The sequence below is a fragment of the Lolium perenne genome, chromosome 7 (genome assembly GCF_019359855.2).
Source record: "Lolium perenne isolate Kyuss_39 chromosome 7, Kyuss_2.0, whole genome shotgun sequence".
Classification (NCBI taxonomy): domain Eukaryota; kingdom Viridiplantae; phylum Streptophyta; class Magnoliopsida; order Poales; family Poaceae; genus Lolium; species Lolium perenne.
Window position 1 is genome coordinate 244,690,991 of NC_067250.2, and position 25,441 is coordinate 244,716,431.

The 25,441-nt window shown below is 43.2% G+C and overlaps 1 protein-coding gene across 1 annotated transcript; it reads left to right on the forward strand.

Annotated features, from left to right (window-relative positions):
* Nucleotides 1-2,993: 2,993 nt before the first annotated feature.
* On the forward strand, nucleotides 2,994-10,122 carry LOC127313139 (amino acid permease 3). Its single transcript, XM_051343687.2, has 6 exons — nucleotides 2,994-3,242; nucleotides 8,049-8,282; nucleotides 8,393-8,486; nucleotides 8,597-8,814; nucleotides 8,933-9,072; nucleotides 9,187-10,122. The coding sequence occupies exons 1-6, from the start codon at nucleotides 3,104-3,106 to the stop codon at nucleotides 9,838-9,840; spliced, it is 1,479 nt and encodes a 492-aa protein (XP_051199647.1). The 5' UTR covers nucleotides 2,994-3,103; the 3' UTR covers nucleotides 9,841-10,122.
* The last annotated feature ends 15,319 nt before the right edge of the window (nucleotides 10,123-25,441 follow it).

Sequence of the window (25,441 nt, forward strand, 5' to 3'; positions counted from 1 at the left end):
TTCTTCTCGCAGAATTTTAGCTATCGCTTCACTCGATTGGCTTTTACGCTCAAATTCTTGTACGGTTAGCGAATGAACTTATGCAAAAGCTTCCAGCTCATCTATAATGGATGCTAGCTGATGCTTTTCCTTTTTAAGTAACCTAGTTGTATGGTGAGCCCAACTAGACGGGTGTTTGTGTAAAGAACACATTTCATTAATTATCCAACCTCTGTATTGGGGAGTTGCTTGTAACATGTCTTTCTCAAACCTCCTTGACCAGCCTAAAAACCCTCCCCCTGAAATCATCTACGTTCAAACTTGTACCGACAGGTAGACGACGGTCTAGGTAATTGAAAGCATGATCTGACAAACCAACTTTACGTTCCAGAGCATGTACCAATATCGTAGGTAATTTTGATTCCAAATTGCTATCCATTAATACACAATCTAGCTTTTCGTACCTAGGTTAAGAAAGGTTGTTCATCCAAGTAAACTGACTTCCTATCATGGAGACCTCTCTCAAATCTAAACGGCAATGACCACATTGAATAAAAAGGGCCAACAAATATTAAATCTGTCTCTACTCTTTACTAGAGGAAACTAGCTCATGGGAGCATATGCTCTCTCTAATTTGAAATGCATCTTAGACATATTTTGAAATGTTTAAAAAGTTGAATGTAAAGATTAACAGTCTTCACGTGCTACGTGCCAACAAAGTCGTTTCATGAAAATTCGATCTTTTTTTGTGGCGTGTGTAAAAAAGATAAAATTCGGTGCTAAAAATAAGATCTTTAACAAGACAAATTTTCTCTTTTTTAGATAGACCATAAAAATATCGATTTTTTGTAAAACTTGACGAATACACATATATTATGAAGATGTACATGTAGAATTTTTTGTCAAATTTTTTTAACACTTTGAAATATATTTTATGGTAGAGGGAGCGTATGCACCCGGGAGCCGAATTTAATTTCCAAGGAAACATAAGCAAGTTAACCCCCAATAAAAATAGGGTGTGGGTTATCTTTACTAGATTCACTATTTCACCAAGAAAAGTACTCTTGGAATCCTCCTAAGCAGCAGCACCACGCGAGTTGCCGTACACTCGTACTGCATCTTTGTCCCGTTGGTTACGCGGAATCACGTTGAGAGGATCAACGTTCGTCTGATGACGACTGATCCATCCTCGAGCTCTGCTGCACGTGCGCTGTTTCGATCTGCATGTTCATCCACATCCGCCCTCCGTTCCATGTGGATTTTGCACGGGAGCGAGCATGCATGCATGTCCAACCAGTCTGGTCCTGACAGAATCCGGAGGTAAAAATCTTGGGAAAAATCTTTGTACGGCTGTCGAGTAGTTGACACGCGTGCGCGGCTGTCGAGAGATGCAGCTACGGGCGGCACGTCATTCCAAATAGGTGGTGGCGACAGACCGATATCACATAACCATTTTTGGGCCAGATCGACTTGCTTTCAGGCCGGCTGCTCCTTCCAGTCGACTCGACGGCGACAACGCCCGGCTGGTACCATCTCTCGCGCGCGGTACGAATTGCTGAGTTTGGCTGCGCGACTAAATAAATCACGGGGGCCCAGCGCAGGGAGGACGAAACCAACGTAGCATAACCACGCAATGGCGAAGTGTAATTCTGAAGAGCTAATCACACAATGACACAAGATACACCGGGGCCCCGGATACACCAGGATAGAAGGTTTTGGTCTGTCAAAAAAAAAAAAAAAAAAGATAGAAGGTTTTGGTGAAGGGGCAGTAGATGGCATTACCGGCGAGAGCGTCTCCAGCAGTACTATACTAGCATCATACACGGTTCTTAGCGGTTGACCCAATTTTTTTTTGATTCAAAACAATGCCTCCAATTCGAGTGTGTTATTTTAGAGGAAGAGCTACACGTAAGTCTTTATTTTGAAACACTTAAATTTTGTGTTTTAAACTTTTGTAAAAATCTACAATAAAATTCTAGAGGTAGCCAATGATGTATCATATAATGGTGTAAAATATCAATCCAAATTATTTTGTTTTGTAGGCTACACGAAATTAAAAAATGTAATTTTTTATAATCTTCAAATATGCACTATTCACTATAAAATCTGTTAGAATTTGTCAATTTTATACCCTTTTCTCTTATTCTATAATTTTCTAAGTTCCCCCTCTATGTCTTCCTCGCTTGCTTATATCTACGCCAAAGAAGCTCCCCTCCTCAGGTGCATGCATGGGTGCCGGGCTACTCTACAAGCAGCGAACCCTGGCACTGCACCTCGCACCTATTAAGCACCCCACTTGATCGCCCCGTGTTCAACTTTTCCCCTACATCTCGGAGTTCCGTGCAGTCATGGAGTGGCACCTTCAGGGGTCACACGAGGGTCGTCGGCGGCGATAGAGTGATGGTATGGGAGTCAAGGTGGAGGTCCAATGGTGGTTGGTGGATTATCATAATCCTAGATTTGTAAAATCTCAATAATAAATTGTATACCAGGTATATTCAACATTAATTTTTCTACCAATAAGATCACTATGATTTCCCACTATTAGTTACAGTACACATAATTTAGATGTATCCTATTAATTATCATAAATTTAGATATATACAGGGGCGGATCCAACATCCCTGTTGCCTGGGCACTTGCCTAGGCTTCAGTCTTGGATTCCTTGGTTAAAATTGCATCTTGCCTTGATATTTTCTTTGAATTAGACTCCAGCTTTGTTGTGTGCCCAGGCTTCACAAAAATCCTAGGTCCGCCTTTGGAGATATATATATATAAAATGGAACCAAGTAGACACTAGTATACTCTCTGTGGCACTATGGGTAGTCTTAAAAGAAGCCATTCATATTTGACCGTTGAAGCCGCAATATCAACGACCGCGGATAGGAGCATGTGTTCGATGATGTGAAAGAAATAAAAAGAGAATATAAGCGGTATAGCCATGAAAAAAAAAACGGCACGGGCCATCAGGGGCTTGCCCCGGCTGGCTTGCGTATATATTACCGCCGGAGGCTCCTCTCTCTGATTGCCATTCTCTGTTTCTCCAAAACCACACCTACTACCGTCCAGCCAGACACAGAGAGAGGGCAGCGGGGGAGAGACTAGCTGACGCAGAGTCGCAGAGATGACCAAGGACGTGGAGATGGCGGCGCGGAAGGGGAACGGCAACGGCGCCGTTGCCGGCGAGCCGTATTACCCTCCTCCTCCTTCGGGGCAGGGCGGCGACGTGGACGTGGACGACGACGGCAAGCACCGGCGCACCGGTAAGCAACAGGACAAAGCTCAAGCTCATGCTCATCAATTTCCTCTGTAGCTTGCGTCGCTGCACAATTACTCTAGCCTTCCATGGCGCCAGCCAAAAAAACATGGCGCCGCGGCGGCCGGCTCGCCGCCGCGGTCGCTTTTCCATGCCTGCCATCGCCGCGCCGCCGCGCGCGGAACATTTGCGGCGCTGCTGTCCTTGTGTTGACGCGTACGACGACGGATCGAGTTGGGGCGCGTGTTCGCTTCTCCTCGCGGAGGACCACGCGCGACGCAAGCGAGGGCCATGCGCGCGTGCGCTTCCTCGTCCCTTCCTGCCATTCTTGACCGTTGATTCGAGCATCCAAACGTGCTGTGTTCAGCAAAGCCGGACGCTGGTGGAGGGATTAAGGCAAGCCTAGCTGTTTTCTTTGTTGATTTTCGCCGTGGGCGGAGGAAATTGTCAAGCCTTTTGGTTCTCTGATAGTCCGCCTTGGTTGTTTGGCGTCCCAACCCCCGACGGAACGCGTCCCCTCCATCGGGCGCGCTATCTATCTAGTTTCGTTCGTATAATCACACGCTTGGGATGGCACACACCTAGAGCACACCAAAAAGGAGAAACAAGAATACAAAGAGCAATCACATCCTCTTGACGTGCACGCTCCACCTAGATTTGTATCGAGAGTCGAGACAAATGTATCTAGAGTAAGTAATTGATTTAATTCTTAATTCAACCTCACATGGCCGTCCCGAACATGGGTCGCGTGTCGGTCCAACTGTCAAACTCGAACGGAAACGGCATAGCTGTCCACTGTGCATCATTACTCTACTACCACCTCCATTCCAAAATAAGGCTCTCAACTTTATCTACATACATGTACACATATATTTAGACATGTTTTAACGCACAGATACATAGTACGTAGTAGTATGTGTTATTTGGGACCATATGAAATAAGTAAGTAGACTGGTGGTGTTTCTTACAAGCTAAGGCTTTTTGCAATGGCGGGTTTTTCTTAAATGAAATAGATAATACTTTGCGTAGGTGGTACTATATTAAATGAGAATAAAGATTGGTGTTATATTTTAGCTACTCTCTGTCCACAGATAAGTATATGATTTTTCCTTTTTTAGAATTCAAATATGGTTTTAAAATTTACCACATTTTTACACAAAATAGCAACATACATGACATCGTCCATAAACGGATGTTGGAGGTTTGTCTAAATTTTTGATATATCTAGACATTAGGAAGTATTTACATACATTTAAATTAGAAAAAACTTGCGACGTCCTTTTATGGATAGAGGTAATATATTATTAAACTATATGTCAGCATGAATATAGCATTTACCATCTATCTATAGAGGTAAATGCATCTACTTTTTTTCTTCTAAAGAGTTAGTCAAAATTAAGAATGTTTAACTTAAGACGTGTGTAAACGTACATTTATATGTGGAGGGAGGGATTAAGATACATCTTATGCTTGAAGCCATATGCAAAATAGATTTGTAGCTCAATTCCCATGCAAACATATCTCCAAAAATTACAAATATAGATACGAATTTAAAAACAATGCACTAGGTAATTACCTTCTAATTTCACAAAAAAAAAAAAAAGGTAATTACCTTCTAAGTACACCACTATCCAGAATAACGTGCTAAGATACAATGCACCGTGAAAAGCCCAACACTAGAAAAACGATGCATTGCGCTTCATTAGTTCGTTTGCTTGCTAGAGGTCGAGAAGTTGTACGTATATACGTCTCTGGGCTGAACTTCTCGCTGTCTCGATCGGGGTAGCGACGTAGCGTGGATGCTCCATCTATTCTATTATGGAATTACAGCGCGCGCATCTCTGACCTGCGCGTGCGTTAGGCCGCTTTATAGATTCCTACGCGCCCCTGCACTTGTTGGTAAAACTAATCCACCGTAACCTTTTTGATAAGTACAGATTCTGATAGATGCGCTGCCCCTTGTTCAAGCCATGGTCAGACCAATGAGGTCGATCATGAGCGAGAAAATACCTGCCGACTGGTGATGTGCTAGCTTGTCAATCTGAACATCTCAATCAAATAATTCAGGCCTGAAAGCCCCTCTTTGGCTGGTCTTCCTTGGCTGTTTCCTAACCCAGGAGAATCTGTTTCCTTGACGCGAAAAAACTTACACTACAGCAAGTAAAAGAACAAAGCCCGGCCTCTCTCTTTTCCTCAACTGAGGGAAGTCGTATCACGGTCAAATAAGTTCCCCTTTCCGTTTTCTTTCGTCTCGGCGACAATTTTATCTGGAATGGAAATACCTGTATGCACCATGCTTCTCTTTTGCTCACCGTATGAACCATGTTTGGGTGATGCGGCGGAGGCACACAAACGCAACTAGCAATGAACGATCTAACGTGTTGTTAGATGGTTAGGAGGACAGTGACACCACCAACTCACTAGCCCACCAGAAATCAAACCGCATGTTTAATATTGGTGTTTTGTAAAGATGAAATATTACTCGGTGAATCAGTATTTTAGAATCGTTCAGAGTGTTGTGTGCGCGCGTTCATATGGTTGAGTGTATGCACATATTTATGAGCATCTATATTTGTGTGTGTTTCACAAAAAAAGAGCTAGCATTTGAGCCGGCTCGACTCGCTAGAACTTGTTACTAACGAGTTAGCTCAGCTGGACTGTTCAACAATCTAGTCTAAAAATGAAAGCTCGTAAATTGTGCTTGTTGTTATCTTCTTTTGCGTAGTCAAATAACTCTCATCACTACCATTGACCCCATACCCGAAAAACCTCCAAAACAAAATATTCTTTCTACCGAATTAAGCGAGCTGGGCGAGTACTCGATAAACTCGGCTTGTTTACCTCAAACTCGATTAATGATAAAATTTAAAACTCAGCTCGTTATAAATTGAATTCAAGTGACTTAAGTCGTGAGCTACACGTTTAACACGCGCACTTCAAGCTTTAGTTCGAGGCCTAGAAACGATCCATGACACGTGCCCAATGAATATCACCTTCCTGGATTCTTCCAGATACTGGCCCTTCACGCCTATGGGCAATCAACAACTGGTAGGAGACGGAAAGATAGAGCCGCGTGTTTTGTCTTTTTGACTCGATCGAGCTGTTCGGCGATACTACGGGCGATCGAGGGTAGAGTCTGCTGGGATGAGCTCAACGTCACCGATGCGAGCGCCGTAGCGCTGCCGTCTCTGACCTTCGGGCACGCACATCTACCCGCCCTGCCCTAACCTAACCATGACCATGCAGGCATATACTACTATCGTCTCCTCGTAGAGTCGTAGCTAAAGCTAGTCAATATCCTATGCCGGCGGTGGCCGAGACTGTAGCTGTGTACGTAGCACACCAAACCAGCCGCAGAACATGGCATGAGGACTTGTGTTCAACTTTGTTGTGGGAGCCGGACCTGTCAATGATTTATTTCAACTTGTCTGTGGGTACATAGGTTCGGTTTTATTTTTGAGGGGTACGGAAGTTCAGTGTTTATTCATTGTGTGCATGTATTTGGTCATCCAATTTGACTGAACCATTTTTTTGCTATGTTTAGTTTGCCTGATATTGTGTATTTTCTAGTAATATAGAAACAAACGATATTAAGCCTCACAATAAAAAAATATTAAAAAATAAAACTAAACAATATTATGAGTGTAATTCTATGGCGATATATCCGCATAACTGTACTCAAGGTCGCAATATGTTACCACTTTGGGCTTGTGGCTTCATAGTATTTTTTTTTCTGCTTTCGTCAATCGATTTGTGGTAGGATTGAAAACCTTATTTATGTACATAATGTTCCAAATAAATTTTTTGCACTACATTTCTAGGACATTGGAGAGAGTAGTTAGATCTACATCCAAACATCGAACGTAGTGGAGTCGTTTGGATCTTGATCTGGCTTATGTTGAAATGACTTTGAGTGCCGCATGCTCTCCACCTAGTTAGAGGATCTTTGCCGGGGACTGAGGGGGTGACAAAAGTATTAGTGGCCTCATAAAACAAACGATGAATGTCGAACACGTGATGTACTCGTCCATGGATAAAATCAGGTGTGTCCGAGTGTTTATTGCCCCGAATGAGTTTTAAAAACTCCACATTTCGAATATTTGGCACAGAAAATTATGAAATTTCCCGATATGTATAGAAAACCTGCAAATTTGGCCCAAAAATATATACTGCAATATTCGGTTCAGAAATAAGAAATTTTTCCAAAAAAATAAGATTTTTTCCAAGAAAAAAGATTTTTTCATATATCTATCGAAAATTTCTTTGCAGGAAACGAGTGACAGTTTCAGGACACTTTGCAGGAAACGAGTGACAGTTTGTACGACTTGTTGATCAGGAAACTATTTACAATTTCCATGTTTGAGAGTTAAGACTATTCTAGTCCATGCAATCTTCAGTTCAGAAATAAGCAATTTGGCTAAAAATTAACAAATTTGCCAAGAAATAAGAAATTTTCATACATGTATCGTAAACCTGCAAACTTTGGGCCAGGATTATGGCCACCTATGTATTTTGAGCAGTCCAAGAAAACAAGTTGTGTACTGTGTACACTTTCTATGCGACCTATTTGTATCAAAAACAAGTTTGAGACCATCCTAGTTCAGCCAATCTTCAGTTGAGCTACAATGCGTCTCCTTCGCAAATAAAGGTTGTATACATCTCTTCAACGCAGAGTCCAGGGGTTTCAACCTCTTCCAAAGTAAAAACACCGCCTCTTTTTTCTATGATATGAAAGAGAAACCGTAACATTTCAACAGCAATTTAGGGGCGGTTTGCAGGAAACCACTGACAGTTTGTATAACTTGTTTATCAGGGACGGTATGGACAGCGAGTGCGCACATCATCACGGCCGTCATCGGCTCCGGCGTGCTCTCCCTCGCCTGGGCGACGGCGCAGCTTGGCTGGGTCGTCGGACCCGTCACTCTGATGCTCTTCGCGGGCATCACCTACTACACCTCCAGCCTCCTCGCCGACTGCTACCGCACCGGAGATCCGGCCACTGGGAAGAGGAACTACACCTACATGGACGCCGTCGCAGCATACTTAAGTAAGTTTCAAATCGCATGAACTGAACTGACGGAGCTCTTTGAAAATCCGGCCATGGAGTGGATGCATGTACGCTCTACTAACTATGTTCCTGTGCTTATCCGTGCACAGGTCGCTGGCAAGTCTTGACATGTGGTGTTTTTCAGTACGTTAACTTGGTGGGAACTGCAATTGGGTACACCATTACAGCATCCATCAGCGCTGCGTAAGTCGAATAGTCGATTCATCTGTCGATAAATTCAGAAAAAAGATACAGTGAAATGCAGCACTCCTTTTATCGAGATTTTTGACTTAGGATGATGAACAATTCCTCAGGGCTATAAACAAGGCCAACTGTTACCACAAGAACGGCCGGGAAGCTGACTGCGGCGTCTACGACTCCATGTACATGGTGGTCTTCGGGGCAGTCCAGATCTTCTTCTCCCAGGTCCCCAACTTCCACGACCTGTGGTGGCTCTCTTTCCTCGCCGCGATCATGTCGTTCACCTACGCGTCCATCGCCGTTGGCCTCTCATTAGCACAGGTGATATCAGGTACGATGATGCATACCATCGCGATGCCAAGCTCACTGATAAGATACATACTGGATGATGATATGCCTTTTAATCCATTTCTGATGGAGTGTCATGTTGTCATGTGGTTTGACTGCAGGTCCTACTGGTAAGACTAGCCTGAGTGGCACTGAAGTTGGAGTAGACGTTACTTCGGCCGAGAAGATCTGGCTTGCATTCCAGGCGCTCGGCGACATCGCATTCGCCTACTCCTACTCCATGATTCTCATCGAAATCCAGGTAAGCAGCACTACATTAGAAAGTTTAGAGTTTCTGAATTCATGAACAGAAAAGGTCGCTGCCGTGTCCCCAGTTTACAGAGCTCTTGAGTAACTCTTTAAAAAAAAACTGCAGGATACGGTGAAGTCTCCACCGGCAGAGAACAAGACGATGAAGAAGGCGACGATGCTGGGCGTGTCGACCACGACGGCCTTCTACATGCTCTGCGGCTGCCTCGGCTACGCGGCCTTCGGCAACGCCGCCAAGGGGAACATCCTCACCGGCTTCGGCTTCTACGAGCCCTACTGGCTGATCGACTTCGCCAACGTCTGCATCGTCGTGCACCTGGTCGGCGCCTACCAGGTCTTCTGCCAGCCCATCTTCGCCGCCGTCGAGACCTACGCCGCCTGGCGCTGGCCCAACTCCGCGTTCATCGCGCGCGAGCACACGGTCTCCGCCGGCAAGAAGGTCAGCTTCAGCCTCAACATGTTCAGGCTGACGTGGAGGACGGCGTTCGTGGTGGTGAGCACGGTGCTCGCCATCCTCATGCCCTTCTTCAACGACATACTGGGGTTCCTCGGCGCCATCGGGTTCTGGCCGCTCACCGTGTACTTCCCAGTGGAGATGTACATCCGGCAGCGCCGGATACAGAAATACACGTCGAGGTGGGTGGCGCTGCAGACGCTCAGCTTCCTCTGCTTCCTCGTGTCACTCGCCGCCGCCGTCGGGTCCATCGAAGGGGTCACCGAGTCGCTCAAGCACTATGTCCCGTTCAAGACCAAGTCATGATCGCTGATGAGGGTTCTGTTTGCGCATTGTGGAATAACCGGCTGTTAACAATCCTTGTTGCGAGTGAGAGAACATAGTCCGCTCGAGTTCGATTACCAGTTGGCCGGGTGCGCACACCCGGTTGTGTTGTTCAGGAACTAAAGGGAGGGGGAGATTTAGAGAGCATCCTATCCTACAGGCTACAGATGTTGGTCCTGATTCCTGATTTCCTGTACAGAAGCTTAAGTTCATACAAGAATTATGTTGAAAAGGCTTTTCGCTAGCAAGCCTTGTTCTTGTTTATGTGCCATGTCCCGGGATTTAGCTGTTTTTTGGTCGGTGCAATTTATTGGGGAACTATCTTGTGCGGCTCAGGAAATACATGCATCACACGGTTCTCAAAGCGGCCTAAAAGTTGGCTCCCCAGTCACGGTCGATTTAGACGTTCTCAGCAGGGCAGGCGCTGACGAGCAGAACGTGTGAAAAAACTTGCACGCTTGTGGAAACGAGGAGAGAATCCGGTATCCACCGAGAAGGCACGCCATGAATCGTCTCACCTCTCACTCCCTCTCGCCGTTGGCTATTGCACAACCGCCGGTAGATCAAAGAACACTACCGTGAAAGTGGAATAGCATTCACTCGAAGCCCTCTTTCTCTCCTATAGAAAGTGCTTCTCCATGTTCGTCAATCTCCGTAAGCTCTAAAACCACCCTGAGCCGCTTGGAAATGATAAAGAGTATTTATTATTATATACTACTATCAATAGTTCATAATAGTTCCATGCCATACTATAACTGTATCAATTGAAAATGTTGATACACGCGTGGTAGTGTAAACAAACCATGGTCCCTAGTGAGCATTCGCAAAGTAATTCATTGACGTCAATCGATGATCGAGGTTTCCCGATCATGGACACATATGTCACTCACAATGAAGTCATATTATTGAGTGAATGATATGATGGACATTCCCATATATATGTATTGTAACACAATCAAAGTCATATCAAGTTCAACGTTCCAATATTTATGAAAGCGTAGTGACCTAATGCTTAAACTGTGAGATCATATCTAATTGTTGTCACCGGCGGATGCTTTGGCATCATCAACCGCCACACCGTAACAGGGTGGTCATAAAACTGATGCTCAGGTATTCCAATGGGATGGGTTGAGGCGTGTGTGTCAAGAGCGGGATTTGTTCATGCGCGTGACGGAAGATACTCGGGCCACTACAAGAAGAACCCTCCTATAGCTATACATACTTAGCAACGATCCAAATATTCGTTGCAAATTTTTACGTAGATACGGACGTATGCGTTGCAATTTACTTCCGTTGTCCATAACTCCATATACTGATTGCAAAGAGTAAAAATTAACAAGCCCAGCCCATTAAGGTCCCTTAGGTATTCGTCAACCCCACTACCCCATCAGATGCAGCCACTAAGGAACGCCTGCAACCGCGCGGTCCTCTCCCCCAAAACCTAGCCGTCTCCCTCATCTCCCCAGGGCGCCGCTCGCCGGTTATCTCATCAGGGATGCTGCTCAGGCTGACATCTCCCACCAGTCATGTCTCCCACTGCTCGCCTTAGGACGAGGAACAAGACATCTTGAAGGGCCAATTCAATGATGGCTTTGTAGTCACGTACCGTGAGATCCCTGGCAGATTTGCTCCAAGTGCAACGATTGATTCGGGCTATTCCACGACGCTACATTTTCTCGAAGAGCCGCGCACCGGCGAGTTGGAGCAGATGGGTCGCGGTTGAGCAAGGAGCGGCGATGGTTCAGGTTCCACGCACAACTTCTAATTTCCAGATTCCTCTCACCTTTTCCCTTACTTGCTGACACGTGTTCTGCTGTTCACCAGTTTTCTAGGATTTATATGGCCTTGCCAATTCCTGCCGTTGGCAGCTCATCCCCTGAACTATTCATTTTCTAGTTTCACGGAGCTTCTGGAGCCTATATTTTTTTTTGAACAGGCTTCTGGAGCCTATATGGATGGATGATGCATCGAGGACAACCGGGCGATTTACTTCTGGTACTCTCGTTCCTTCTCCAAAATATGTTCGTTAATTTTATATTTGGTCAGTAGTCACACCACTGGAGTATTTGCAGTTACCGTCAGCAGTTGTAGAGATATTGCATCCCCACGGAAGCTGAAGGTACGCATCATATATACTCGGCACCTAACTGATTGCAGTAGGCCAGCTTAAATCTTATTTAATATACCTTGATCCAGTTTTGCCTTTGCTTAATATTGAATATATGTTTATGGGAATTAAAATATTATTGTATAACACCAACTTATTAACCCTGACACTCCTGTTTTTAAAACTAATCTTGACACACCTGTTGTATGTGTCATATCATATACTAGGCGTATAATAAACGTGTTAGTAGTTGTTTATGAAGTTTATCAAGGAATACTTGTTCATTGTGGTAATTCTAGTTATGAAGATTGTTTACCTTGATATTTAATCATCACCTAATCGAGTTATTTGAGGGTTGGAGCAGCTAATAATAAGCACACTGAACAACTTTATCATGGATCGTCTACTTAGATAGGCATATATACGAATGGACTTGTAATTTTGGTTACTTATAGTTCTTCGCCCCTGCGCTGTTTTGTATCTCTATGTTATATGACTGCGAAGGAGACATGAATGTTTATGATGAGCAATCTGGGATATGAGTTTCTGATAAATATTTCATATCTAAAGTTACTACCATTGGACCAAATTATTGATCATTTTGTCGCCATACCCTTATTATCTGTTTTCTGCAACTAGTAATTGGATTCACTATATATACCTTTCCGGCCAGTTGTTGCCACTTTCATACTTAATAAGAATTTTCTTTATTGCAGGACCAACATATCAACAAGGACTTGCTATACTTGGATATAAAGCTCGAAACATATATAAAGACAGATTATTAGTAGGAGTATATGTAGTAGTTAGATTGTCATATTCTGAATCAAGATGTGTACTCGTCAGATTTTTTTTTCATGTATTGTGATAGTGATTCAAATAATATACATGATTTATTTCTTCATGCGATGCATTATTCTGTGATTTCTGTGTGTGTGTGTGTGTGTGTGTTGTGTTTCAGCTCATCTAAATTATATTCTCTTGTTGAGAAAAAAGATTAAACCACTCAACAATGAGGTACATAAAATAATTTATTTTGACCGAAATCACATGATTAATTATTTTCAAATAACGGTTCAATACTTTTATATTATCTACCAACGCATACAATGGTTGCATGAAATCTGTTGTTATTTTGCAACACTTTATCCATGGATTTACCAACGGATCTATATGCGTTGCATTGTACCCTTGCAACACCCAAAAACGCAACACATTTTTATCCGTTGGTAGAGGCGTTAGCAACGCCCATATATGCACTTAGATACGGATATATGTGTTGTTGTAGGAGGGGTCTTCTTGTAGTGGGCCCACTCGGTGAGATTACATCCAAGTTGCAACACATGACTAGGTCATGAGGATGGAATCGCACCAGAACGAGTTGAATGGCCTTGCCGGTAACGAGATCGAACTAGGTATGATCAAGGTAGTTAGAATCCCGATCCAACTCCTGAAATCCTACAACTTGATGATCCTACCGCGTCATTTCGAGCCAAACCCCACTACGAATCTCGGGGTTTCGGCGCCTGCTCGCGTGTGGCGTATGTTCTCCTTCTTCTCCTCCGTTTCCGGCACTGAGGGTGGCATAGATCTGATGATGCACCGCCCTCCAAGTAGTCGTCCTGGCGATGTTGTCGATACTTTCCTCTCCCGAAGAATAATTGGCACTGTAGACGAACGGTGTGTCGTCCGAGCCCAACCCATGCCTGGTATCGCAGTTTAAACAGTAATACGAAGTCATGTCGGACGACATAGAATCATCAGATCCAATTGACATGGATGACATTGATCGATGGGTCGTTGGCGGTGAAGAGTTCGTTGATGCGGAGAACTCAGTCGATAAAGTGACCGAGTCCAGATTAGTCGCGGTTGACCCTGTCGTTGTCGAGGATGATGTCCTTACTGAACTGAAGGCGATCGGTTCGGGCAGCCGAAGGATGCCCTCAGCACTGATGTTGTAGTGGACGCTCGCAAACGTCATGCCCCATCCTCCTTGTAGATCCAAAAAGGTCGGGCGAGACGACTTGTCATGCGGCGTGAATTCGAAGGACCCGAATCGAATCGAGTTCCCCGAACTTGGTGATGAAGGGGCCGACGATACCGCCAGTGGTGATGATGAAGCTGCTGATAGCATGGCCTAAGGAGCCGATGCCGAGTCATGTGCCGACAGGTTTCCCCACAGACGGCGTCAATTGTCGAGGGTACTCCTCGGCAATGCCCACCTTGAGGGGATTAGGGTTGACGGAATCCTGCAGGCTAACACGAGACATCGGATATCAAACAAACGAGGAGAAAGATTTACCCAGGTTCGGGGCCCTCGACGAGGTAAAACCCTAACTTCTGCTTATCTGATCTTGATTATTGTAAATATCGGGTTACAATGGGGTAGCCGAAGGCTTTGATTAAGAACTCGATGAGAAGCTAGATTTGTGTATGACCTAACTCTCGACTTGCGGTGGTTTTGGCTAGATTGATTGTGTCCCTCGGCAGCCCCTCTCCTGGCCCTTATATTGTGAGTCAGGTCTTGAGAGGTCTATTCGAGTACGACTAGGTTACAAAGTGTGCTATATCTAAACTTTCCTTATTTCTTCGTCTCCTTGCCTTGTTCTTCAAGAAATCTTCACGGGAGCTGACATTGCGGCCCACCTTGGTTGGGTAGATGATCTTCATGGGCCCCTAGTTGGGCCGTAGGAGGTAGCGCAATATTAGTTACCCGAAGGGTAATGCCCACATCACGCGCCTAGGGGTGGTCTGGGGGCCCTGGCCTCCACCGACCTCGCCCTTCCGCCTGTAAGAAGCCTCCCAACGCGTGAGCCCTAAATCAATAAGCCTCCATGCACTAAAAGTTCCGTAGCTCCACCGTCATCCCAGACAAGAGTCGGGGGGACAAGAATCTCTGTTCCGGCACCCTGCCGGGACGGGGAGTTTCCCCTGGAGCCATCTCCATCGACTCCACCGCCATCTTCATTGCCATTGCTGACTCCCACGGTGAGGAGTGAGTAGTTCTCCCCCGAGGTTGAGGGCTTTACCAGTAGCTATGTGGTATATCTATCTCTCCATGTATGATCTTTATGTGATCATGATCTTTGTAATCTAGTTGAATAAGTAGATGTTATTCTTCAACTATTGTGATACTCAAGTGGTTTTATTATGTGATCTCCGGGGACACCTTGTCCAACGGTGTGAAGGTGATAGTGTGCACACCGTGTTTGTTTCTTAAGCTTAATTTACAGAAATACTTATGAATTGTGGAGGCAAGTTATTACCATCTTTGTATGCTCAAAGTGACAGCGTGGGGCGTTCATAGATTGGGAATACGAACTTTAATAAATGCTTATGCAATCCTATGCAGTGAATTTGTGTTTATTATCAAACCGGGGAGTGGTTAAGAGTAGCGTAGTGAAGAGATAATATCTATGTATTCAATTATGGTATCATTGTTAAGAGTGTCCAGTAGTGAAAGTATGATCCCTAGGCCTTGTTTCCAAGCATTGAAAACGTTTACAAACAGTTTTGCTACATATTTGCATGCTGCCATTTTTATTTCAGATTGCAATTACCACTCATAATCATCCATATTACTTGTATTTCACTATCTCTTCGCCGAACTAGTGCACCTATACACCTGACAAATGTATTGGGTTGTTGGGGACACAAGAGATTTCTTGTATCGTAATTTCCGGGTTGCTTGAGAGGGATATCTTTGACTTCTACATCCCTGAGTTCAATAAACCTTGGGTGATCCACTTAAGGGAAACTTGTTGCTGTTCTACAAACTTGTGCACTTGGAAGCCCAACATTGTCTACAAGAATATAAACGTGCGTAGACATCAAGCTCTTTTCTGGCGCTGTTGCCGGGGAGGTAACGTAAAATGTACTCGCATCCTCTCGCTACTAAGTCTTTTAGTTGCTGGTGAGTTCTCGAAGTTATCTCCTTTAGATTATGCAATTACATATTTTTGTTTCTTGTTTTTATTTTCACTAGTTAGGTTTAATTGAAAACAATAAAAAAATTTAGAGAGATTTATAGTATTTATCTTGAGTTAGGGCATGAAACTTTACTTGCATGTTGGTAGCAATGTTATTTTTATGAATTCTTTGAACACCATTATTGCTAATGCTATGGAAAAGTCTAAGGTTGGGGAAGCTAGTTTTTATGAAAATGATATTTTTTGTTCCCTAGCTTTAGAGGAGGAAATTTGCTATGATGATACTATGCCGCCAATATATGATGATTATGTTATTTTCAGTCCACCTACTATTGAGGAGAAAATTAGTTATGATTACAATATGCCTCCTATATTTGATGATTATGGTGATGAGAATAATAATGATAGTTATTTTATTGAATTTGCTCCCACTATAATTAATAAAAATGACTATGCTTATGTGGGGAGTAATAATTATTTTATGCATTTGGCTCATGATAAGAATGTTTTATGTGATAGTTATATTGTTGAGTTTATTCATGATATGATGACCCACAAGTATAGGGGGTGTATCGTAGTACTTTCGATAAATAAGAGTGTCGAACCCAACGAGGAGCAAAAGGTGTTGATGAGCAGTTTCAATGAAGGATTCTCTGTAAACACTAGCAAACGGGTTTTCAGGGTTATTTGATATTGCAAATAAATAAAATGCGAGTAAATAAAAGGCGGCAATAATAATTGCATCAAGTGGCCCAATCATTTTTAGCACAAAGGGCAAGCCGGTTGTTCTACTTATATCGACCAAATGTTCCTGAGCGGACACACGGGAGGTTTTATGTCAAGTGCTTTCGCGTCGCATCCGTGAATAATCTCTATTGGTATGGTAAGTGTTGTGTGGGTGAACCTATGCTAATGCACTACCCTTACTAGGATAATACATACTTGTGATTAAACCCCTTGCAAGCATCCGCAACTACAAGAAGGTAATTAAGATAAAATCTAACCACAGCCTTAAACTCTAAGATCCTACGCTCCCTCATGCAATGGTTTCCTAACGGGGGTTCAGGTTTCTATCGCTCCGGCAACCCCGCAATTAGTAGCCAAATACACGATGCATTCCCCTAGGTCCATAAAGGCGAAGTATCATGTAGTCGACGTTCACATGATACCACTAGAAAAATAACACCACAACTTAAATATCATATCAATACATATTACTCACATAGCTCCACTACTAACACAAGACTGCTCTCATGTCCTCAAGAACTAAACGAACTACTCATGGGACAACATATGGAGCATGATTAGTGGGTATATAATGATGAATAACAATCTGGACATAAACCTTAATCCAATGGTTTCACTCAATAGCATCAAATACAACAAGTAATCAATACCGGGAGAGTTCCCCCTCGAAATATGCGAGGTACAACCCAAATAGTTACAGAGGGACGAGATGGAGACGGCGGTGATGATGGTGCCGACGGTGGAGATGATGAGGATGATGATCACGATGAAGTCCAGCTCGATGGCGGTGGCGATGGCGACGATTTCCCCCTTCGGGAGGGAATTTCCCCCGGCAGATTCCTATCTGCCGGAGAGCTTTTCTCTCTCTGGTGTTTTCCGCCTCGTAGCGGCGGCGGAATATTTCTGCGAGCTTCCCCCGATCTTAGGTTTTCGTGGAGATGATATACACGAAAGGGCGGCGTCAGATGTGAGCCAGGGCGGCCATACATGCCCCGGGCGCGGCCAGGGTAGGGCCCGTGCCTGGGCATTGTATTGCCCAATGTTGGGCCCCTCAGGTCCTCCTTCTGGCTATCTCCATCATCCGGGAAAATAAGATATTTGTGAAAGTTTCTGAAATTTTCTGATCTTCCGAAGTATGGTACCCTGATGACCACTTTTCCAGCAGAATTCCAGCTCCGGCAGCAAATCCTTTGAAAATCATCAAACATGCAAAAATAGATAAAAATAACATAAGTATCATGTCTAAATATGAAATATATCAATAAATAACAGTAGATTATAATACAAAATAGTGATGCAAATTGGACGTATGAACTCCCCCAAGTTTAGACCTCACTTGCCCCCAAGAGAAAGCTGAGCTCAGTAAACCGGAACACAGGTTTATGGAGTGAAGTGTTGATAACAAAATACGAACAAGAAGCATCACACTCACCAACACACAAGCTATCATAGACATCAACATCCTCAAATATGATCCACTTGCAATGAATAAGGAATCAACACATAGGAGTATGTAAAGGAAATCATAATTGGCATGGCAAACCTTTTGTTCTTGGTCAGAGAACAATTAACAACTAATAAATTTTCACATACCGTAATGCTCAATTATTGCATCCTCTTTTCATTCATAGATGGCTTTCAACATTGTATTCATTTGGGTAGAAACATTGTGCTGCACAAGTAAGAGTTAAAAACACAATTGCATACATCAACATTCATAGATGATTGAATCACAACGGTTCACATACTTGCTTTGAGATAGAAGGAATAGGTGCACTGACTCAACAAGAAAGTAAAAGAATGGCCCTTCGCAGAGGGAAGCAGAGATTAAACATGTGCTAGAGCTTTTTGTTTGCAAAACTGAATAAAAGATTTCTTTGAGAGGTGTCTGCTTTTGTAAATGAATAGGTACAAGTGTTTTTGTCATCTTCCATACTAAACAAGTTTGAGAGAGGTTCCGAAATATTTGGGCGAAGCCTCTTTGTATTCATGCTATTTATAAAACCGTGACACTCCTCCCATCAATTGCTTACAGATACCATGGCTAGCCGAATCCTCGCGTGCCGACCAACAATCACAAACCATGGAGGAGTGCCACTTTATTATACTTTCATATTTTCTTCCCCTTTTGGAAGTTGTGGTCAAACTAGCTCTTCTTCTTTTTTATATCTATCATTTTTTTATTGACAAGCAAGATGAAGCTCACGAGTCTTGCTGTACTTAGTAAAGTATGGAAGACGACAATAATAACTTTCACATCCTCATGAGCTAAAAACATAAACATAAAATGAGATGTAGTTGAAGGTTTTAAAAGTAGCACACGAAAATTTACTTGGAGTGGCGGTGAAATACCACATATAGGTAGATATGGTGGACACAAGTGGCATGAGTATTTTGGTTGGGATTTGGATGCATGAGAAGTATTTTCTCTCAATACAGGCTTTTGGCTAGCAAGGCTGGGTGGCAAGCATATGAATATAAGTGAAACAAGCAAATATACATGTATCAAAAAGCAATTCAAATAACTCATCTTGAAAGTACACACGATCTTGATTTGAGATACCAAGCTTTTGAGCCAATCAAGAAATAAAGAATATGAATAATATATCTGCATGCACCTTTTTATTTTTCTCTTCGATCTTCAAAATAATGTTGCTACTGACCAATAATAGATTTTCCAAAGCCAATAAGATGTATTCAATACTCCCGAAATGATACCAACACCAATTAGCAAGAATGATCACACCGCTGAAATTACAAACTAAAATAAAGTGTGCATAAAGTAAATAAGAAGACTTCTCATTAATAATTCATATAGGCGACTCAAACCAAGGGATACAATGAGACAAACTAAAGCGATACCACCAATCCGCAAACTATCCTATATGACAACCACTTTATTCATGATATGACTCGACTAAAATTAAAGATAAAGGTGATAGTGATACCGCGACACTCCCCCAAGCTTGGAACAAGCCAAGGGGATGCCTATACCAAAGACAATCACTCCTCAGGTGCCGGTGGTGGTGGCCTTGTGATGGGAATTGAGTAATATTCTAGCATTATGCGAAGTCGGGTGTTCTCCTCAAGGAGTCTATCCACCTCCTTCCTCAGAGCTCGATAATTATCACAAAACTCATCAACAACACGGACGGCTTCTTCAGCTGAAGGGACGGAGCTTAGGTTCAGAATCGGCGGCGTTGGTCCCTGCAAGTTATGAGAAAAGACACGTCCAATGTTAGTTGCCCTTGCAGCAATATGTCCCTCCTTCTTGATCTCGACAACAAGGTCGGCATGGATCTTGTGAATAATGTGCACTTCACGCTCCGCCATCTTCCTGTACTCAAAGACTTCCTGCTCCGCTTTTCCACCCTGGCTTCAAGATCACCCACTCCTTTAGGTCCGCAGACATCTTCTATTTGCACCTTCCCATCCTTGAACAGCAACTCCTTGGGATGTGTCATCAACTCGTTCAGGTACGGGTTGATGCCACCCATGAAGGGGCTATCTCCAGTTGATCCGAACGAAGACATGGCGGCACTAAACAACGAATATTCCTGGCAGAAACAGGTCGAAACAAAACGCGAAGAGAACTCGAGATACAGACCTCGGAACTTCCTCGGGATTAAATAGCGAAAAGTTTCGCAATATAAGGGAAACACAGGACAGACGAAAATGGGGCAGAGAAGGACTCCGGGGTGGCAATACACACCCCAGGCGCGGCCAAGGGTGGGCCCGCGCCTAGGCCATGTATGGCCACTCCGTGCGTCACCTCGACTCCGTTTTCATCTCGTAAATTCTTAAATATTCCGAAAACAGCAGAAACTTACTTGGAAAAACAAAACACGAACTTTCTCTTACCAGAACTATTACATATTCGAAACCGGACTCTGCAGACTGTTGCATTTGATCTTTAATGAATTCCTCCGGAGTCTTTACTTCAATAACATCAACGTCTTCATTAAAAGATTCTCCAGAAATGTAATGTTTGAGTCTTTGTCCATTCACCACATGTGTTTTTTCATCCTTCAACGAAGCAGTTTTTATTGCGCCGGAATGATATACCTCCACAATGACATATGGACCTTCCCATTTCGAGAGTAATTTCCCTGCAAAAAATCTTAGACGAGATTTTTATAATAAAACCTTTTCACCTACATGGAATTCTCTCTTGAGAATCCTCCTATCATGCGACTGCTTCACTTTCTCTTTGAAAAGCCTAGCATTTTCATAAGCCTCGGTTCTCCATTCATCAAGAGAACTCAAATCAAGAAACATTTGCTCACTGGCTAATTTAAAATCTCTATTCAACTCTTTCACTGCCCAATAAGCTTTGTGTTCTAATTCTAAGGGCAAATGACAAGATTTCCCATAAACCATCTTGTAAGGAGACATACCCATAGGATTTTTATAAGCGGTCCTATAGGCCCATAAAGCATCATTCAGCTTATCAGCCCAATTCTTCCTAGATCTGTTGATAGTCTTTTGCAAAATAGACTTGATCTCTCTATTAGATAATTATACATGTCCACTAGTTTGGGGGTGATAAGCTGAAGCGATTCTATGGTTAACATCGTACTTAGCAAGAGTTTTTCTAAAACCACCGTGAATAAAATGAGAACCGCCATCGGTCATAAGATATCTAGGCACTCCGAATCTAGGAAAAATAATATCTTTAAGCATTTTTAATGAAGTCTCACCGTCGGCGCTACTTGTCGGTATGGCTTCTACCCATTTAGTAACATAATCAACATCAACTAGAATATGAGTGTAACCTTTTGACGGGGGAAAAGGACCCATAAAGTCAAACCCCCAACAATCAAATGGTTCAATAACAAGCGAATAATTCATATGCATTTCATTGCGTCGAGAAATATTACCAACTCTTTGCATTCATCACATGATAAAATAAATTTCCTTGCACCTTTAAAAAGAGTAGGCCAATAAAAACCTGATTGTAGAACCTTTTGCGCGGTCCTATCTCCAGCGTGATGCCCTCCATAAGCACTACTATGGCATTTCCTCAATATCTTTTGTTGTTCAAATTCCGGAACACACCTTCTCATAATACCATCAATTCCTTCTTTATATAAATGTGGGTCATCCCAAAAATAATGCCTCAAGTCATAAAAGAATTTCCTTCTCTGCTGAGCTGAAAATGTAGGAGGCAAATACTTTGAAATAACAAAGTTACCATAATAAGCATACCAAGGGCTTTGTGAAACTACCTTTATTGCAGCCAACTGTTCATTTGGAAAACTATCATTAACATGAATAGGATCATCAGAAATAGTTTCCAACCTAGACAAAATATCTGCAACAGGATTTTCAGCACCTTTTCTATCAACGATATGCAAATCAAACTCTTGTAAAAGCAACACCCGGCCATCTAATAAGTCTTGGCTTCACGTCTTTCTTTCCCATAAGGTACTTGATAGCCACGTGATCCATATGAATAGTAACTTTAGAATCAATAATATAATGCCTAAATTTATCACAAGCATAAAAACAACAGCTAAAAACTCTTTCTCAGTAGTAGCATAATTCTTTTGCGCGGCATCAAGAGTTTTACTAGCATAATGAATAACATTCAACTTCTTATCTACACGCTGTCCAAGAACAACACCTACTGCAAAATCACTAGCTGACATGGGCATACCCTTCGGGTACCCATTATTAGTATGCCTGGCTCGGCCCAATATGGAGAAGGCTCAATATGGAGAAGGTCCAAGAAGGCAACCCGAAGAAGTAGTCGACTAGGACTCTTGTAAAACCCTAGGCTGGTTGCATATATAAAGCCAGCCAGGGCACCCGATAGAGAGAGGCCAACAGATAGACAATAGATAGACAACATAGTTCCGCCTACGGCACCCTGTAAACACATCTATGATCATTTATTGGATTGCTAGCAGCACGTAGGGATCCTCCACCGAGGGAACCCGAAGCTGGGTACGTCGTGTGCCTAATCTCGCTCCCGGAATCTCCATCGTCGCTCTCTCCCGAAACCCAAGTCTACAATACGTAGGCATTGCCGAGGTATTCCCTTGTCAATTGGCGCCAACCGTGGGGAACGCGACGACTGGATTTCGTTATCCGGGTGGGATCCTTCAAGTTCTTCATCAACAGCCTTGAAAATTTTCAAGTTCATCAACAGTATCATCAAGTTTGACTGGCGCTGCGAGAGTGTTCTGTGGTCGAGAATTACAAATGCCAGACATTCAACATGACGACCCACGCACCTGATCGGATCTAGAGATCGAGTTTTTCGATAGTAGGCCTTGCGATCTAGTTCGCGAATCATCGGCTGAAGTCCATCCGGATTACTTGTATGAAAAAAGAAGTCTACTGCTCACCAATGGAATCAGCAAGGAAAAGGCTGCCGCTCCACGTGAATCTTCCAAAACCAAGCTAGCATTGATGGAAGCGTCCAGGAAATCAAGTTCCAAGTGTACACCGGCAGATTGAGCGAATCCTCTTGAAGCTGCCTTGGATCGCATCTAAATATCTACTTTATCAACAAGCAAAAAAGAAGAAGAAAAAAAAACACATCAGGCGGGTGATGTTGTTATCGCGCCGCAGCGGTTGTATAAGCGTACAGGGATGAAACGAAAAGTGTTCGTGTGAGATACATGTATCCTTCAGCCAGATCAAAAATACCAAACACGGTGGAGCAAGTCCCAAGAGAAAAAAAATAAAACGTCATGCTCAGATCTGATTGACTTCAATCTTCTGAAGTACAAAGACATCGATCGGCAGCCATCAAAGTGATTGTTTCACATAAGATCAAATCTTGGGTTTCAGTCACCCGCTACTATTTTAAGGCGCGCAGTTTGGAAACTGACAAAGAGGTGCACTCATATCGTGAATTCAATCGATCAAGAAAAGTCTACGCGCTCCAAACAATCCAAAGAAATCTGAAGCACTCGAAGAAAAGTAGTCGCACTAGATTGGAACAAGCTTTCGGTCGGGCGTCGCGCGATTATTTCGGGTGTTTACCCCTCTTCATCGACTGCTACTCTCCTACATGGATCAAGTCATCCGAGTTCATCATCGACGAACATCCGATACAAAAATATCAGGTGCTATACTTCCAATTAATTACTACTTGCAAAATTTATTTCGTCACCAAATATTTTTTTGGCTGGTACTATTATTTGCGCGCAGTTTTTTGCGCTGTGATATAACTGTATTTAAGCTTTAACAACTTTGCTGTGTCGACCCTGTTTTTGCCATCATGCGTCCGCTGCTACGCACTCGACATCGTGCACTCCCCATGCTCGGGGGCTCGCCCGTGGTAGACTCAACATCACGGATTCACCACATCGGCTGCATCCTTCTTCATCGACTACGTCCTCTACGTCGGCACGCTCGGGGGCTCACCCGTCGCGGATCCGCTTCATCGACTACGTCCCAGGCACGACTTGCGTCCACATCAGCTTCGTCGCACCCGATAAAAAGCTAAGTTTTCATCTTCCTCCAAGATTCAATTATTTATTTACTTTCGCCATACCCGAATATTTGGGAGCTGTGCCATTACAATATTACAGCAAATACACCCAAATACTCCGGGACTGCGCCATTACTTCGTTACCACAAATATACTCGGTTACTTGGTGAATTTCTTTTGTTCGGCTCTGGATATATCTTCTCCGGTTCAGTGGAATTATTTTTTTCGGCTCAGTGGAATTATTTTCTTCGACTTAGTGGTTTTATCTTCTTCGGCTCAGTGGATTTATTTTCTTCGGATTACTGGATTGGTTTTCTTTGGGTTATTGTTGGTTCATTTATACAATATTACCCGATGCGTTTCCGGGTCAATGGATTCATCCTCTATGATATCAGTGGATTCATCTTCTATGGTTATTACTGGAACTATTTTTTTCGGCTCAATGGATTCATCTTCTATGATATCAGCGGATTCATATTCTATGGTTATTACTGGATTTTTTCGGGTCAACGGATTCGTCTTCTATGATATCGACGGATTCATCTTCAATATATAATTCATATTTGATGGTGTAATCTTTAATATGAATTCATCTCAAGTACTTCATTTCGGATTCATCTTCAGTATTTCATCCTTAATGGCTTTCTTTCAGCGACACGGATAATACTCGGGGGCTCAACAACGACTTCGCCCCGAGTAACAACTGTGACACGACGTCTCAGCAACAATCATGACATCACCCCAGTAACGCTCGGGGGCTCGGCTATTTCTTCATCAACAATTTTGCGGCATCCATTTTTGCTATTTGGTGGTTTCTACTTCGACTGTACTTCTTATCTACACTCGAAGACTTCATCACGCATCGACTTCGTCGTGTCCAATAAGCTAAGTGTTCTTTTATTTTACATAAAGTTGATTATCGTTTACTTTCGCCGTACCCGACACTCGGGGGCTGCGCCATACTTCTTCACTTTACATCTCAGGTCGACAAAAAGAATAACTGCGCCTACCAAAAAGTCTTCAAGGATGAACCCGACGAAATTTTCTTCAAGAGAGAACGCGACAAAATTTTCTTCAAGGATGAATCCGATGAAATCCTATTCAGGGAGGAACCCGACAAAATTGTTTTCAAGAGAGAACCCGATGAAATTGTTTTCAAGAAAGAACTCGACAAAATTTTCTACAAAAAGGAACTCGAAGAAATTTTCCTGAAGGAGGAACCCGAAGAATTTTCCTCAAGGAGAACCCGAAGAATTTTCCTCAAGGAGAACCCGAATAAATTTTCCTGAAGGAGGAACCCGAAGAAATTTTCTTCAAGGAGGAACTCGAAGAAATTTTCCTGAAGAGGAACCC

Coding starts and splice junctions, on each gene's coding strand:
- LOC127313139 (XM_051343687.2), top strand. CDS start 3,104: ATGACCAAGGACGTGGAGATGGCGGCGCGGAAGGGGAACGGCAACGGC. Junction 3,243..8,048: donor CGGCAAGCACCGGCGCACCG/GTAAGCAACAGG, acceptor CTTGTTTATCAG/GGACGGTATGGACAGCGAGT. Junction 8,283..8,392: donor CGCCGTCGCAGCATACTTAA/GTAAGTTTCAAA, acceptor ATCCGTGCACAG/GTCGCTGGCAAGTCTTGACA.